Here is a 17979-nt window from a genome sequence, read left to right as displayed (position 1 = left end):
GAAGGGGAGAAAAAAACCCCACTAAAGTGAAACAGCAAATAAAGTCTTGCCACATGCAGGGTTAAATGGAAACACACAATCAGACCATAACTGTGTAATTCAACCCATACGGTTTGTCTGCCTGTTGACTCAAAAGGTTGTATCAAGGCTTGGCAAGGGAGGGGACTCAGAAGGGATAATCCAAACCTTTTTGTGATTCATAAACCACTCCTTTGCAATTTGGATAATAGATTTCTCTCTCGCAGTGACTCGCTAAACTTCAGAGTTAACCATAGCTCGGGCTCTTTCTCTCTCTCCTTTCAGGTTGTTCATTTCCAAGAACGAGCAACACCCAACTGAAGGAAAATACATTGCACAAAATATTAGAAAAACTCATTTTTAATTTTTTTTTCTTTGGAGAAGGTGATTTCCTTTGGCAAGCAGGAGAAAGTGGAGAAAATGAAGCCAAGTCTGCAATTTTTCTTAGCTGGTTTTCTATTGTTGATTCTGCAGACAGGGCTTTGCTATGGGATAAAATGGATGTAAGTACCTGGCTCTATCTCTGCATTTTCAATGTTTTTGCTGGTCTTCAATGAATTGCTGGTCTCTTACCCCTTTGTACAACTGCTGTTTGAGGCATGCTGTAAAGCTGTTTGAAGAGCAGCAAGCACTGCAGTTCTCCAGGCATTGATTGATTTCAAGTGTGTGTACTATAAGCTTATGCTAACAATATGTCTCCATCTTCTTACTAAAATATGCATGATTTAGGCTCATTTGGGGTTTTTCCTCCTCATTGATACCAAGGGAAAGGCACACACTTGAATGCTCACATGAGCCACTTAATGAAGTTTCTAGCATTAGCTCCTGCCATGCTGGGAAACTCTCCCACCAGGACCACTGGTTATGCTGAGTAGGAACTGAGAGCGGCAGGGATGGCAGCTGAGATAATGCTGCCCATCTCCAACCACAGAGGATGCTTGACAGATAACACAGGTTTTTTGTGGACCTTTTAACCTTTGGATTTTGTGAAGGGTGTTAAAAATGAGGCAAGGAGGGGGGAGGAGAATGAAGAAATACCAGGGGTTGTGGTCACATCGGGATTGAGTTTCCTTGGAGGTAAAGTCACTGCAAAGTGAAAACATCACTGTCTCATTTCTTTGCTTAAGCAAGCAATCAGTTAGTTGCTTACTGCAAAATAAATAAACAAGCCACTCCACCACCAATCTGGTTGCATGTCCTTGATGAGTGATCTGTCTTTTCTACTTGGGTTTGGAGCTGGGCACAAAATAAATAAGGGAATATGCGTTTGCCTCAAATGAGCATCTTCTGTAAAAGAAAAGGCACAATAACATACAATGCCAGGAAGACTCTGTAGTGCATTGAGGCAAGGATCTTTGGGCTAGGTGGTGAAACTGGGACAAGAGGTTCCTGTTTTGTTGCTCTGTCTGCCACAGGCTTCATGCTATGTCTAATTCCCACTCTGCTGTTCCAATCATTGTCATTTGAAGCTCTATTCATGCCACCCTTCTTAAAGGCTTAAATTTGGTTATCTACAAATTAAGGTATCCTGTTGAAGCCAGTACTTTTACTGCCCATCATGCAGTCAGGGAAGAGAGGATCTTCCAGATGGCGATTCATCTTCTCCGAACAGAGACATTCAACAGAAATGTTAAATTAAAGCCTCTGGTGATGCCATGTACTGCAGGTAGCTGCTAGACACCACACCACTATCTGCCTTTCATATCCATAAAGAGAAGCAGAGTGAATCTCTCCATAGGGTGTTTAAATGCATATGGTCAGGTGGGAGGAATAATCACCTACTTTAGGGCATCTTTCAAGGTGGCATGCTTGCCTATGGAAGGAAGGCAGGAACTAGATGATTTTTAAGTTTCCTTCCAACCCAAACCAGTCCATAATCTTTCATTTGCTGTCTCCATACTCTAAGGACCATCTTGGAAGTAGAGGAGAGTAAGGATCTGGTTTGCTCTTCACTGTCTTGGCTTTACACCTTGTAGTAGTCAGCAGAGCTCAATTACATAGACGAGCTGTTTCTTTCTGCCAGCTTCCTCCAGTATTTAGGCTCTCAGCTCTGCTTATATCCCGCACCAGGAAAGGCAGGCATCTCCGTTCTACAGGACATTTAGCAACATGTCCATGGGACTCCTTTGCAACCTTTTTTCCTATGCAGCATAGAAATAAAGCTGTTTTGTGGCACCCTGGTTCAGCAGGGCTTTTAAGTGTAGAACCATGACTGACTGGAGGGACTTGATCATATGCTTGGCATGGGTATCACTCTTTAGGCAAGGTGCTGTATCATGAGTGAAGGGCTTGGGTTCCTCCAAAGGGCAGGGGTGAGATGAGCTCCAGAGGGAACCTGATAGTATGGTGACAAGCAATAGACATGAAAAAATGCTGGGAGGCAGGGCAAGGTCCCTAATAGCTTTGCTGTCAAAAGCAGCCTTTTGGCCACTAAGTGGTTAAGCTGCAAGGGTTGCTTTCAGGGATGAGTGGGGGGAGAAGCAGTTGGAGGCAAGACACCACAGTTGCTGCTCCTCCCCCTTCCCAGCAGACATATCCCCCCTATCAAAAAGCAAGTGGGGAAGATGAAAGCTGGGATTAAAGTGGCATTTGAAGCATGAACATGAACTGCATCCAGATGCACCACTGAGCTCCCCTTACACCTGCTTAAAACCTGGCAGAGACCTGCGCTCCCTGTCCACAGTGCTTTGCAACTGGGATGCTGGCAGCTGGGATTTCACAAGATTATGTTTGGTTTTTCTTTCATTTGCTTTTTCTCTTCATTTCCCCACCCTTATTTTCCTATGGAAACACAGGCTAATTTTCTCCGCTCCCCATCACTCTTTTTCCTTGGGGCTCAGGGACTGTCCTTAGAAATTGCATGGGTAAGTTCTTGGCAAACAGAGTACCAAATACTGAGTAATACCTCAGACCTGCAATCACAGCCCTGGACTCATATTCTGTGTGCTGTACAATTGCAATCTGCTCCTGCCTTCTCTTGCTCATGAGCAGAGAGGGGGGAAAAAGGACGGGATGAAGAAAGAGGAAAGTGCTATATGAAGTTTTCAGTTGTGGACTTTTCTCAGCAGTCTGCCCGCTGCATCATTTTTGTAGGCATGGTGCCAAAGGCAAGCTTCAAAGAGGATTTGGGAGGGGAAGGGAGAGATAAGGAGGTGGGTTTCACCAGCCTGGAGTTGAGGGAGCAACTGATATGAAAGGTGATAGGAAATTAAATTTTGGTTTCAGTGCATGATGTAATTTTGGGGGGAGGGGAAGCAGAAAACCACAATTTTCAGCCATTTAGGACTTCTCAGTAACACAAATATGCCCTGTAAATTAGTAAAAGCAGGGAGAAGGTAAAAAAATGAGTTACTTATTTTATTTTACTTGGCTTATTTTTATGAGTTCTGTGGTCCAGATCCCCAGCTGCTGGAGATTGGTTCTGGGCACCACCAAACATCCAGCACAGTGTGTGGACAGTCAGCATCTCGTATACATGCTCTTGGTCTTGTATACATTTCTCTTGCTGGAGAAATTTCCTATCTTGGGTTCTTTCATCTGAGCTCCAGAGAGCTACTCAGGTGTAAAGCCAGAGTATGGCTCCAGAGTATGGCTCCAGATCTTTGCTGGATCAGGATTGTTATGGAGAGGCAGCCTTTCTCATGAATGTATATGAGACCCTGCATCTTGTTTTTGCAAACACTTTCCCATCCTTAGAGCAAGGCAGGTATGTGGAGAGGTTAACTCATTTTGTGGTGTTGTGTCACAGTGGCTGGGAAGGTGAGGCAGCAATTGGTTTCCATGACATATCTTAGGGCCAATGCATCTAGCAATTCTATCACCTTCCCCATCTGCTTTTGCAATCCGTTTAGCTTTCCTGGGAGAGTTTGGGTTTGACCAAGCAGGTGCTGCAGCAACTTGTTTGGGTAGAACTGAAAAATAGATGAGCACTAGAGGGAGCTGCAGGCAGATATGCATGCCCCAGAGGTCTGCAGATGTTGGGATGTTCAAGCACAGAGTAGCTTCTGAGGCACTTCTGCCTCCACAGGGGTTGGCATATCCTCAGTCCTTCTGTATTGAGTGTCCCCATCAATGCAAGAGTGGTTGTAAATAAGCCAAATGCAGCAAGTGATTTGGGGTTTTTTTGCATGGCTTGCAGAATATGCCCAGGACAAGTGAGTGCTGGCATTAGGAATACCATCATTTTTTAAGTGGAGCTTGGTCACTTTGGGAAGTCTCTGACTGTTCCTATTGTGGTGACCCAATCATGTCTTGCGTGCTCTGGAGCCATCCCCAGCTGAGTCCCATTCCCAGCTGTTGCTGCACAATTCCTGTGGTTAAATCGTAGCTCTTCAGAAGCAAAAGGTAGCTTAGCCACACCTTTTGGTGAACACAGGATGTCCCCCAGCCCACCAACCTTGAGCAGCCCTTCTGCAGCCAGAAAAAAGCAGGGGAGAAAATGGAAAGATTTTGTGCTTCCTGGCAGCTCCTCCTTCTCTCCTTCAATCAGTAGTGGGAAGGAGCTGGGATATGGAGACTGTGAGGAGACTGTCTGCCTGGCAAGGGACTGCTAGATGATCTGCTGTGAAAGGACTGCAGGATGGGGATGGCAGGAGGGGAGTAGTCTGGAGGTGAGGAAAGGGGGGTGCCATGTCTTTGAAGTTTGCTCTTTGCTCCATAGGCAGCTCAGGAAAAGTTGACAAAGCTCCGTGGCCTTCCTTGGCGCTCGGTGAGCCAACTCACTGCTGGCATTGACTACAGTCAAACTTGGGCTTGAAGTCAACAGCCTTGTGCCCAGTACTGCCAGCACTGAATTTGGCACCATATCTGAAAGCAGCTCTTATTTTAAGCTTTTCAGGGTTGGTTTCCCCACACACACACTTCTCTCCCTCTTCCTCCTCTTTCTTTCTTTTTTTTTTTTTTTTTCAACCACATAAATCCTACTTCTCTGTTTGAAAAGGCTTTGCAGAACCAGGGGAAGCATTTACCAGGGGATGTGGTGTCTTTCCCAGGACTTGTGGTCCCCAGACTGGGACTGATGCAGGGCAGGGTGGCAAGGGCATAGGCTGCTTCTGACTACCAGGAGCTTAGACAAGGGTATTGTAACACCCCTGCAAGCCTTTTCCAGATTAAAACCTGAGGAAATGAGGGTCCTGCAGATTAAAAACCTGCAATGAGATAAAACACAAAAAGAACCCTCAATCTCTGCCTCTCTTTATTAATGTTTACCACACACTTCACTCTCCACAGCCATGTAATTTTGTCTAAATCTTTTTGTTTTACCCAAATCCCTGCAAGATTAAACCATTTAGGAATAGGCATTAAAAAGAGTGCCTTTTCAGAAAGCAAAGCTGACAATTTGGAGCAGATGTTCACGGTTTCACCAGCAGTCCCTTTGTGAGACCTTCTGAGATTGTGTCACACAAGGGAGGGTGGGGAGATGCCTCCAGAGAGAAGATTCTTCCACCCTTCAAATGTGTTTTAAAGGACACCAATGTTTTGCTTCTCAATTCAAGGAATTTTTCTCCTTTGGCTTGACCAGGAGCAGTGTCCTACTCACAGAGTACCTTGTAAACCAAATAATGTATGACTTTCATTGACATCTGCTGAGATCTGAAGGTGCTTCTTCCTAAGCTGCAGCTCCTATGAAAAGTCCTTTCATGGAGCCCAGACATGCAGGAATGGGCCCATACCTCTCAAAGGACCTAACACTGCAGAGCATTAATGTTTTCAAATGAATCTATTAACTGCCTGAGATAATTAAAAGAGTAAACGAATGTCATGATCATCTATGCATATTTCCATTATGTTTATGGTTTTCTGTCAGTATCCATAATTTCAATTGAAAGACCTGCTGTGTTATATAGAGAGCAGGAGATGTTTGGTTTAGGCCCTGTTTATTTAAAGGGATAAATCAAATATGTATATTTAAAAAAACCTGAAACAACCACCCCTTAGTTGTCTGGAGAATGAAGGATGGGGCAGGAGAATCAAGAGAGAAGAGCATGATGTTATCAGGAGGAAACAGTGAAAAACAGCATTTCCAGGGTGAAAGCAGGTAAAATCCCCTTTTCAGATGAAGGGTGTGAGTCCACAGAAAGATGTTTGTCAGGGATTTTTTTCCCAAGTTGAGAAAATGAAGGCTATTCTACTAATTATGCCCTTGAGGGCTGGATTTTCAGGATGGTTGTGCCCCTTTGGCTCCAGTTTCCCTCCCAGTGCTGGTGATCAGTGGAGACTGGGTGAAGATAGGACAGAGACCCATCACCAAATCCTACCATGGAACAGACTCTCCTGGGGGTATTTTTCTTTCCACAAATGGACATTGTTTCCCAGTAATGTCTTTGCAGGCAGTGGGTATCCCTCCCCTGATGCTGCCAGAATTTAGGAAGCAGGGAGGGGTGGTGCATTTCCACGAGGAGGGTTTAGAGTGACATGGAGTGGAGAAGATATTCCTGAATATAGGACACAGACTGGGCAAACCTGGGTTGTCAGGGCATGGACTAGATGACCTGTGAAGCCTCTCACATTCCTGATCTGTGATTTATAAATGCACTTTTCAGTCTCAGCAAGTGACTACAGCAACTGAGTTTTCTTTTCCGTCTCCATTACCTTTTACTTTTTCCTCCCCATGCTTGGAGATGTTTCCAATTATAGGTTCTCACAAGCAAAGGTGTGAAGGTCAGGCCTAGCAGATGTTCAGAAAACACCTTCCTGCATCTTGCAGTTTTATTTTTGGTAGGCTTCCTAGAGCTCAGCAGGAAGCTATGAGAAAGTTCTATGAGAAAGTTCTATGAGAAAAAGCCATTGCTGCCATTTACTGAGTTCTCACCAATCAGAAGGTATTTTCCCTCTTCCATGAAGTACATGGCCTTCTTGTTGCATTATAAAACTGCTTCTCTAATGGTGATCACTTCAGGCCATCTGTAATAATACAGTCTCATCGCATCACATCCCCTTTTTTCACACTGAGGATGAGTTTCGGTCTGAATTCTGCTTTCATCCCAACCTGTAGGTGGTTATTTCTGCTGTTCATGACTTGTCTGTAATGGTGAGATAGAAGTACCTCAATGTAGCCTTCTAGGTCCTTTAAAGAGGCTGAAGACTTCTATAAAGGATCAGAAAATGTGGTGCAAGACCTAGGAGATATAAACATCCTTCTGGAGGGCCAGCTAAAACACTCCAAGGCCTCTCAAGTGCCACCCAACACCTCTGATTAGAAAACTGAGCTGGTGCCTCATAGTACAGCCTTTCTCAGAGACTTGGAATGTTCCTCATTTGCCTGCTTTGAAGCTCTGTCACTTCTCCTGCCACACCCTGCCTGCTTCCCTTGCTGCTGGGACATGGTGTGCTGGAGTATTTATCATTTTTACTCTATTACTGATGAGCTGCTTTGGCCTTTTTCCTGATTTGTGTTTCAGCCTATTCCTGAGAGTTGCTGATAGGCTTTCTGAAATAAGTTTTCACAGATGCCTGGTGTCAGGTGCTAGGGGTTGGACATATCTCATTCAGCTCTGTGCTTATACCATTCAGATGTCTGTGTCCCTGCTCGGTGTCTGGGTTTCCTATACAGAGCAGAAAATGACTACTTCTAAGTCATGATGGTATCTTACTGTAGGTCTCAAAAGCACAAAATGCTAACTACTTCCTAGATGTGGCTTTTTGCTTTCCATGGGTTAAAGAAGGACCCTGAAGGACTACTGTGTGGTCCACACTGTAGAGGTTTGCAGTCAGGTGACAGTCATACTATTCAGAGACTCATGTCTCTGCCTTCAAGGATGTGATCTCGCTGAGACACCTGAACACCCAGCATATCACCAAAAAGTTTTGTCTCCACCAGCTCAAGTTCACATCTAAAGCAGGATAAGTTGCCTTCTGGATGGGCCCCTCTCCAAATGGAACATTGCATGAACACCAGTGTGTACAGGACTGAGATGAACCACAGGGCAGAATTTCTGATGTTTAAATCATAGAATCATTTAGGGTGGAAAAGACCTCTATGATCATTGAGTCCAACCAATAACTTAACACTGCCAAGTCCACCACTTTTTCCTTTCCCTTAAAATTCACTGGTGAGATGTGGGAACTTCTGTTTGTAGTATGTTTAACAGACCTTTTAAATACATGTATGATGTATATATTTATGTAGCTAGCAGAGTGGTGGTTTCCCTTCCAATTATCTAGTTTCCAGAAATGCTAAACTCCAGTCACCTGGGAATTTGTCAGTGAAGACATATTCAGCCCCAGCAAGGATTGTAGCTTTTCCCTGCTGGAAGAGCGGTTGGGGTTTGCAGTTAAGCGCAGCCCCAAGGGAGCTCCTACATACACAGCATCTGGTTCAAGCCAACGTGAGGGAACTGGTAGAACACAGGTATGTTTTCCTGAAAACAGAAGATCAGAGTTAATACCTCCAGTTTTTGTTAGGACTCAATTTTAGCTCTGTTTCCATCTCATTTAACTTCTGAAGAATGTGGATGTTACAGTACTAAAGTGAAATGCACCCCAAAATGTGTTTGCTAATAAGCCAAACTAACCAAGATGGCTTGGGATGAAACTGAAAGCCAACACATTTAACAAGGAGAGACGGAAATATGTGTTAAAGTTGTGTTGCCAGAATCAGATGCCAGTTATTGATGCAGCCAGCTAGAAGGTTGTTTTATGGGAATGAATAACTTTTATGATTACCCTAAGAAAGCCATAAAGATACTAAGAGAGTTACACACTAGGCTTCTGCTGATCCTTGTGGGTGCTCAGGGAAGAGGAGCACAGCCCTGTAAGATGCATGTCACCATTTGTTCTTTTTTTAACCTGGAAAATTGGCAATTGGACAGTAGAAGAACCACCACTTTGGGATGCTGTTCTTTTCTTCCATGGTAGCATATGTCCTGGTATTCATGGATCCCTTCTCAGATTTGACTGTGGTACTGTCTCTGCACATACTCCCACTGAGCTTTTGCACTATGGTTTTTGGAGACTAGAGAAACAGACTTATCTGTGTGCAACAGTGATGGAATCAGTGGAGGCCCTTGGCATTAACTCTAAGTGAAAGCATATGTTTTGCAAATTTGGGGATTTTTCCCTAGGGCTCGCAGGGGATTTTTTCCATAATTAATTACATGACATTTAGCATAATCCTTTGAGAGTGTGTGAGACAGATGCTGAATGCAAAACACTGATAACACCAACGTTGCTTTTTTTCCCCCCAAATGCCACAGTCTTGGAGAATTCAGATTTCTTTTATCTGGATGATGGGTCATTTTTCACTCTGTTGGGAGGTCTGTGCTCTTCATCCTTCAGCAAAAAATTCTTCCCCATAGAATTTACACGTCCAGTTGACTTGACATATGCCCCTGGGGTTTCGTGCAGACTCCCTTCAATAATGGAGAGAATTGCACACTGCTAAAGGGTGTTTCTTCCCACCCACCTTAAATGCCTACTTTGTATGAGATAAATCACTCTACGTAGTTGCTCATCTTTCTCACCAGCTTTTACATCTATTTACAGAAAGCTTTAATTAAGTCAGGTGAACATAGGCAACTGGACTGGGAGTGGAGAAATTAATGTTGATCTGAAGATTAAATTTTTAATGTGTTTTAATGCTTTTTTGCATGTGCTTGTCTCCTCAGAGGTCTGTCCAAGACTCCTTTGGCTTTGACCCTGAATCAAACTCAGCACTGCAAGCAGCTTGAAGGCCTGGTGGTTTCTCAGGTGCAGCTGTGCCGCAGCAACCTGGAGCTAATGCAGACCATTATTCAGGCAGCACGGGAAGTGATAAAGACCTGCCGTAAAACTTTTTCAGATATGCGGTGGAACTGCTCTTCAATTGAGCTGGCTCCTAACTACCTGCTGGACTTAGAGAGAGGTAAACAGCACTGCTGGCTCAGTTGGGACTGGAGTCAGTAGAGTCAGCCTCTGTGTGTGTGTGTGTGTGTGTGTGTGTGTGCTGGAGATAAGAAGTGTCTTGCTCCTGGGAGGCCACGGAGGGACTACAAAGCCTACTTGTCCTGTTCTTTGAGACCCTATTCATCATTATGGTGCCAGTCATGCCCAGACTTGGATTCAAGACCTGGTCTACCACAGCTCTTACAAAGCAGACCACCATTCTGGTCTGTTCATCCCACTGGGAGTCATGGGATGAGCACAGGAGCAAAAGGAGGCAGGAGAGTTCAGGGAAGGGCTTATCCACATGCTCCAAGAGTAGATCACACCACAATGAACAAGATCCCTGAATTCATGTGACTCCTTGCCCTTCTGGGATGTTGCCTTATGTTGAAGAGTTCACTTAGGAGATGCCCTCCAAACTAGTGGTGCCATGGGACATCTCAGCTGCAGTGGGTTGGTGTGTTGGCAGCTCTGTGAGAGACTGTGTGAGTCTCTTTTTGGGGAGCATTTATCTGGCCCAGGAGGCTGAGTTGGAGTTCTTGTCTCTTTCAGGCACAAGGGAGTCAGCATTTGTGTATGCCCTCTCTGCTGCTGCCATCAGCCACACCATTGCCAGAGCCTGCACTACCGGGGACCTCCCTGGCTGTTCCTGTGGTCCCATCCCAGGTGAGACACCTGGACCTGGGTATCGATGGGGAGGATGTGCAGACAACCTCAACTATGGTCTTATCATGGGGTCCAAATTTTCAGATGCTCCCATGAAGATGAAAAAATCAGGATCACAAGCCAATAAACTGATGCATCTGCACAACAGTGAAGTAGGGAGACAGGTAACAAATCCACAAGGGTTATTGTACTTGTACGATCATCTACAGTGTTGGTCACTTGGTGAGGTTCAGTGTCTCTATCAGCTAGCGAAAGGAGTATGTTTCTCCTGGACTGCTCTGAACTCCTTTGGCCGGCTGAAAATGGTGGCTGTATAACTCACCCTGTGACTCAGGAAGTCCCAAATGCTATTATCAGCCCTGTTTGACCATGGATGGGATGTCTCATTGCCACCTGTTGCACAGCCAAGGTTGGCTCTGGCTTGCTTATCCCAGGAGGTGTGGTAGGGATGGGTCCCATCGTGCTCTGCCAAGGGCGTTGCGCACGCGAAGTGCTGCGTAAATGTGGAGGATTATCATCTGCATCCAGCAGCAGTTGCCTCCAGCCATCCCTGCAGCCAGGAGGGAGGATTTTTTTCCTTTTTAAACTGCTATGCTAGTGATTATTCTCATATCTGGCACAAGTTGCTTTTAATAGCTTGCATCCAGTGGAGGGATAATGCTTACCATGTGCAGTGCCTGATGTGCAAATCCCTATAGCAGGCCTCCATGCAGCTGGAGAAATGGATGGGGGGGCTATAAAACTGACCCCTGTACCCATCTCTCTGGGGCTCCAGTAGTTCCATAGACTGCTCGTACTGCACAGTTTGGTCCTTCCAGGGCTGCCTGTGCACACAAAACTTGGAGCATGCTGAGCTCATTGGTAGCTTGCTGTGTAACTACAGGCTGAATCCACCTTTGCAGAGCACAACCATGCTGAACTTTCCCTCCCTGGCTCTTTTTTTTTTTCTACTCTTCCCACACTATTCAATTTGTTTGTTTGTTCGGGGTTTGGGATTTTTTAAAATTTTATTTTATATTTGTAATGTCTTGAGTTTTTGTTTCAATTGCAAAGGGCAAGTTTTTGTTTGGGACATTGTGTTGCCATGGCTGGTGCATTCAGCCCTTCCTGGCAGCATCCTGCCATGTCCCACCAAAATGAGAATTTCAGTGCAGAATCAAAGTAAAAGACTATTTTGGCCCCATGACCAGCAGAAAGGCGGGGTGGGAGGGCCCTGAATTCAACAAAGCCATGACATGTCTCTTACCAAAGCCCAAAGCTGCTGGAGGTTGAAATTGATGTTAATTATCAATTTATGGAATGCTTTGGTATTCATCTCCTTAGTAATTTAGAGGGTGGAAATGCAGCCCAATATAGATATCTGATCAAAATTCAAAATACTCTCCTGTCTTCTGGCTGTAAGGGAGCCATTGTGAAAGTAGTCCTGGACTGATAATGATCACCAAAGAGCTGTAGGATTTCACTCCCTTTGCGAAGCAGATACTCTAGACTGCCTGGGCAGAAATGAGAACAGCAGTACTTTTCTATAGCAGTCCCTGCTAAGGAAGTGCCTTCACTAGCAAGCTTGTGGGATGTTTGGAGGTAAGAGAAGGGCATTTCCTAACTCCTGCATTCCTTTTTGCAGGTCTTGAAAGCCTCTCTTGAAATGAAATGTAAGTGCCATGGAGTTTCTGGGTCATGCTCTATCAAGACCTGTTGGAAAGGCCTTCAAGAACTGCAAGACATTGCATTGGACCTCAAAAACAAATACTTATCTGCCACCAAGGTCGTTCATCGGCCCATGGGCACACGCAAATACCTTGTGCCAAAGGATATTGATATCAGGCCAGTTAAAGAGACAGAGCTGATTTACCTGCAGAGCTCACCTGATTTCTGCATGAAGAACGAAAAAGTGGGATCACACGGGACCCAGGACAGGTGAGGACTCTCTGCAGTGGGTGCTCACTGGACTCTGACCCCAAAGAGGAAAGGGCAAGAGGGAAACATGTATGAATAATGGGCAACTGGGGATGTGGCATATACATGCAGGTAAAGCACATCTCTAACATACAATATGGTTTACCGATGCCTAACCCTGTTAATGGTGGCTGTGGCCAAGACAGGGCTGCCGACACATTTTCCATTACACAGTCAGGCACAAGATACATTTCAGAATTCCCCAGGCAGCTCACCTCCATGGGAACTTGTAAGGATCAAGCAACTGCTTTATGCTGTGTTGAGTGTCAGTCATTTCTTGCAGTCACTGCTGATTAGAAGAGTTGTTACTCTAAGGCTCCTCTAAGGAGGCAAATATTAACCCAGTTAGAACCAGTGTTCCTAGATTGCCTTAAAAAACCCCACAAAAATTACAAAGATGATATTTAATTTTTTTCTTCTACTGTATATTAAAGGTCCAGGTGTGTTTGTATTGTTTATGACCCTGCAGAGGAATTTATTGTATTAATATTAGGGATTTAAGATCCTTATGGTCAAGCCCAGCCTCCACTGGGCAGCATACTGTCCCCTTTCACAGGCAGCAGACATGCCTTTCTCTTCCCGCCATCTGTTTAATTTCCTCCAAGACAAACTAACTCAACATTTCAACAATCTGGGTATCTCTAGGTGGGCAGACCCACCTGATCTCTCTAGTGCAGACTCATCAACAGCCAAAAAATTGTGTGTTTCCAGAATTTTCCTAATTTCTGTTAGGTGGCTGCAATGGCTGGATTTCAATCTCTCTCTGGGGTTACTATCTTGTTGGCTTACCTTTCTTTAGATAGTTATCATAATGCTTCTTTGCTCTTTCTGTTATGTCATGGTGGAGGCTCAGAAAAGTGGCAAGGAGTATGTGCCTGGCCTTTTTTGGGATGCCTTCCTTTTAATGTAGTGGACATAGTGGTATTTGGACCATTATGGTTCAATGGAGAGAAGATTTTGCTGAAATGAAATGACCCAAATGCAGAAAAGAGAAACAATATATGCGTGTCGGGATGTGGCAACTGGGGACATGGGTTAGTGGTGGGCTTGGCAGTGCTGTGGACTTGATTTTAGCAGGCTTTTCCAGCCTAAATTATTCTGTGATTCTGCATCAGCATTTAACTGGTAGAGCTGATCTGTAGATAAGACAGCTGAGTGAGACAAGTCTGTTCTTTTTGTCCCCTGATGTTTTATGACAGTTAATGTCCTGTATCCTCTGACATCAGTGGCTGGACTGCTCTACAACAGCACTTATCTGACAGGTCTGTGGTGGGAACACCAGGCTGATCTTCATCGCCAGTCCAGCAGTGGAGCAGTAATTATCAAGTGAAGATGTTTATAAGTCACTGAGAATAGCAGGGGAAAAGCTTGTATGGAAACTGGTTTCTGAAGGAAAATGTCATCTGAGTGGAAGTGAGGTTTTTGTGGATTTGTATGGATTTTGACATATTTGTGCTTTGAAAAAGACTTCTTTTTTGTGCCTTTCTGATTTGCAAAGAAAAAATTGGTGAAGATTATTTGGAAATTAGTTTTATAGTAATTACATTAAATGAACAGGTTGTGTTAAAAAAAAGCTGAATTCATTACAGATTTGCCAAGTAAAACATTTTCCATGAGCTGAAATCCTTTCAAGGGATAGGGAGGTCCCTTAGATTAGATTAGATGACTTCTTCATCTAATCTTATTTTACAGCAGATTTCAACTTTTTATCCCATCTAGGGATGAAAAATATGTCAAGGTCCTGAAGTATTTTTTTCCTTATGAGGAAAGTAAAATGTGTATTGCAGGCGTCTGTTTGGACGACAGCTGTGATTGTTAATCTGCCAGCCAAGGGTCCATAGTAAGTGAGATTGAGTGAGGATTTAGAAGACCAAGATACTACGGCAGGAGGGGATGACTTTCAAAAGGAACTTGTCAAGAAATACTCCTCATTCTCAGATGTGCAAGATGGTAATGGCCATGGGAGGGGAGGAGGTTGAGATAGTCCCACGCTGAGCTGCAGGCGTCACTCAGGCCAAGTGTTAAGGTTGTGTGTCATTGGGCTTGTTTTCATTACAATCCATTTTCAGCCTCTTGAGAAGATGCCTGGTGTCTCAAAATTGGCATGTGTAATACAAGCCATAGCAACTCCTTTCCTGAGCTAAATTAGTAGAGGAAATAAGTGTAAAATACACACAGTGTGTTTGAAGATTGGTCCATGCTTCCTGGGGGGAGCAGGGAAAGGGAGGTGATCTTCCCTAGTCTCCTCCTCCCATGGATGCCTTTTTCTCTTTGCAATTTTTCTCTCATGAAAAGGCTGCCTAAATGCATTTTAAATGTTCTAGCTCTGTTCCAGCCTGCCGCAGGGCTGCAGAGATAATGCCTAATGACAGGGATAAGGTAGAAGGAGCACAAAAGGGATGCTGTTAGAGAGAGGGCATGGCAAAATGTGATTCATGCTTACTCCAGAAAGACGTAAAAACGCTCACATGGGAATAGCTCAAACATGTTTTTATTTTATGAGTCAAGTCCTGGAGGCATTTGAACATTTTATCTTTATGCACATCAAAATTTTCTGGAGATAGATTCTGCTGTTTCCTAGTAGTCTGTTTTTAAGGCCTGTCATGGCAATGGAGTCAAAAAGGGGTTTTTTTGTTGTGGTCCCTCATTTGATCTACTTTCTTTTCAACCACCTTCCCATTTCCTTTCTGGTCTTTTTCTGGGTGCAGAGGTCAGTCCATGCCTGGACTGTTACAGTGCAGTCCCCTATGTTCACAGCCCAGGAGACTTTGATCTGGGAGTCTTCAGTGTTTTCCAGCCCTGCTTTCTGCCTCCAAAGGGATTCAGAGGGAGAAATATGCCATTAACAAGTCCTTTTCCTGTTCCTTGATTAAAATATTCATATTGATGCATTTTTGTGACAAAAAATGAGCAGTTTTGCAGCATATCCAGGAAAAGTCCTTTTCTTCCTCCTTCACCCCAAGTTCTGGTTCTTGCTCATAGCATGCTGGAAACAGAACAGAGGCTGATGGTTAAGTTGCAACACCTTGGATGTATTGGATTTCACTGTATGCTGTAGGAAACAATCCTGCACTGCCAGGTGGGTGGAAGGGATAATCTAATTGGTGATCCCTCTAATGTGAGGGATCATATTATGTAGACTTATTGTGTGTTTTTCAGGCAGGAAAGGGAATTGAATTACCTTGTAGATGAACCATATGAAAATCCACTCAGAAAATGTGCCCTCAGTTACTCAAAAGCCTTTTGGCATTCTTTCCTAAAAGGATTTCAAAGCCTTCTTCAGAACAAGCCTGAAACATTTTCTAAGACACTTCAGATCTCTTTAGCTTGTAGAAATTTAGAAATGGTTTAGAAATCTGCATGCCTCCAAGTGCTCAGGGTGTATCCAGATTTCAAAGTCAGGGAACTAAACTCAAACCTGAGGTTTGAGGCGTCTTTGAAGTGCTCAAAGGCTGATTAAGGAGCTGATTTTTGCAAGCAGTATCCAAGTCTTCTGCAAACAAGACTTACTGCCACACTGACTGCAGCCAAACTCTGTGTGCTTATATACCACCATCACATTTTCATAACCAATTAAAAATGGTCTGGAGAAAAGTCTAAAGAAGCTGATCTGTGAAGCTCAAGTAAAACTTTCAATAAAAGAAATCAACCACTGGGAAAAAATGTAGATGTTCCCTTCTCAGAGATCTCTTGGACAAAAGCATTTTTTCATCTTTTAACAAAGTAGTTAAGTTGCTCCAGCTTTGAGTAAATGAAAAATAATAGCAGATTATAAAATTTAGATCTCTTTTGTGAGAAAATAAGCAAAAATATGAATTTTCTTTATAAGTAGGGTGAAATGTATCATGTTTCAAAGGCTGTTTAAGATTCCTTAATGAATCCAATGAAAGGGAAATTCTGCAATGCATGCAAAAGCATCCAGCCCCTGAAGCCTTGCAGAGATAACAGAGCTGTTTATTACTGATCTTTCCCAGAGCAGTTTTGGAAGCAAGCCGAATGTGGGAAGGAGCTCTCTTAGGCTGCAGAAATCAGGCTGCAACAAAAAATGTGCTGCAGCTTAGCTGGGTTGATCAGCCACCACTCCTCAGCTGACTCACTGTGGCAAGAAATGTGGCCACTCTCTGGTGATGGCTCCTTGCTCACATATCCTTTCTTTACTGCAATATAAAACATTAGTCACAAATGTCTTAGGTGGGTATGCTTTCTTGGATATGAACATACATGAAGTTGGCTGAGCATGCATCTACTGCTCAGTTTTCAGTATTCAGTGGCAGCCCTTGATACCGCTTCTTTCCTGCTACCCCAAAAATATGCTTTGCATTGTGTGATAGTGTGGGGGTTGTCCAGCCTGTGGAAGAGAAGGCTCTGGGGAGACCTTAAAGCCCCTGTCAGTGCCTAAAGGGGCTCCAATAGAGCTGGAGAGGAGCTTCGGACAAAAACACTTGGAAGTGACAGAACAAGGGGGAATGGCTTCCCACTGCCAGAGAACAGGGTTAGATGGGATACTGGGAAGAAATTCTTCCCTGTGAGGGTGTTCACTGGAACAGATTGTTTAGGGAAGCTGTGGCTGCCCCATCCCTGGAAGTGTTCCAGGCCATATTGGATGGGCCTTGGAACAATGAGTGGAAAGTGTCCCTACTCATGGCATGGGAGCTGGAACAGGCTGATCTTGGACTACATTGTCCCCCTGTACTGAGCACTGATGAGGCTGCACCTCGAGTACTATGTTAGTGTTGTTCCCCTTACTCCAAGGCAGACATTGAGGTGCTGGAGTGTGTCCAGAGAAGGGCTCTTTGAGGGGTCTAGAGTAAGTCCTGTGACTGAGAGTACTGGCATTGTTGAGTCTGGAGAAGAGGAGGCTCAGGGGAGACCTTATCACACTCTACAACTCCCTGAAAGGAGATCATAGTCAGGCCATGGTCGGTCTCTTCTCCAAGGAAACCAGCAACAGGATAAAAAGAAATGGCTTCAAGTTGAAATGAGGGAGGTTCAGGTTCAAGTTTAGAAAAATTTTCTTCAGTGATAGATTGGTAAAGCATTGAAACAGGCTGCCCAGGGAAGTCACCAGCCCTGGAAGTGTTTAAAAAATGAGTGAACATGGCATTTTGTAATATGTTTAAGTGGACTTGGTGGTATTGAGTCCAGGGTTGGACGTGATGATCTTGGAGGTTTTTTCTGACCTTGATGATTCTATTCTGTGTTATCATCTTCAAGGTTCCCTTCCAACCCAAATCACTCTGTGATTCTTTGATTACGTAGGCAATGAAATTTCTTAGCAGAAGCACTCATATGTCGCTGGAGAAGAGTAGTAGTTATGGGTAGACAACAGCATTTGATGTTTGTTTTTTTTACAGCTTCTTTTAGATTCTCTTAGCGAGGGCACAGGATAAGACGAGCTTTGAGTAAGTTATAATGTGTTCAATGATAGCTGTTTTTGGAACAGTTATCGGATGCGCTACCCTTTTTTTGATGAGATTC

The 17979-nt window shown here is 44.1% G+C and overlaps 1 protein-coding gene across 7 annotated transcripts in view; it reads left to right on the top strand.

The window, feature by feature from the left end:
- The window catches only part of WNT11 (Wnt family member 11), a 29134-nt gene that overhangs the window by 3510 nt on the left and 7645 nt on the right, over window positions 1-17979 (top strand). For 4 of the 7 annotated variants that reach the window (XM_032097784.1, XM_032097795.1, XM_032097789.1 and 1 more), the window contains 4 exons: window positions 304-521; window positions 9624-9859; window positions 10432-10709; window positions 12170-12462. In XM_032097784.1, coding sequence (XP_031953675.1) covers window positions 439-521; window positions 9624-9859; window positions 10432-10709; window positions 12170-12462 — 890 coding nt within the window. In that variant the 5' untranslated portion in view covers window positions 304-438. The remainder of the gene's footprint in view (window positions 1-303; window positions 522-9623; window positions 9860-10431; window positions 10710-12169; window positions 12463-17979) is intronic. The other 3 variants (XM_032097765.1, XM_032097778.1, XM_032097773.1) reach the window with 2 other exon arrangements.

The sequence above is a fragment of the Corvus moneduloides genome, chromosome 2, assembly GCF_009650955.1.
Source record: "Corvus moneduloides isolate bCorMon1 chromosome 2, bCorMon1.pri, whole genome shotgun sequence".
NCBI classification, from domain to species: domain Eukaryota; kingdom Metazoa; phylum Chordata; class Aves; order Passeriformes; family Corvidae; genus Corvus; species Corvus moneduloides.
The sequence above is the reverse complement of the archived record's forward strand: the minus strand, read 5'-3'. Positions and strand labels throughout refer to the sequence as shown.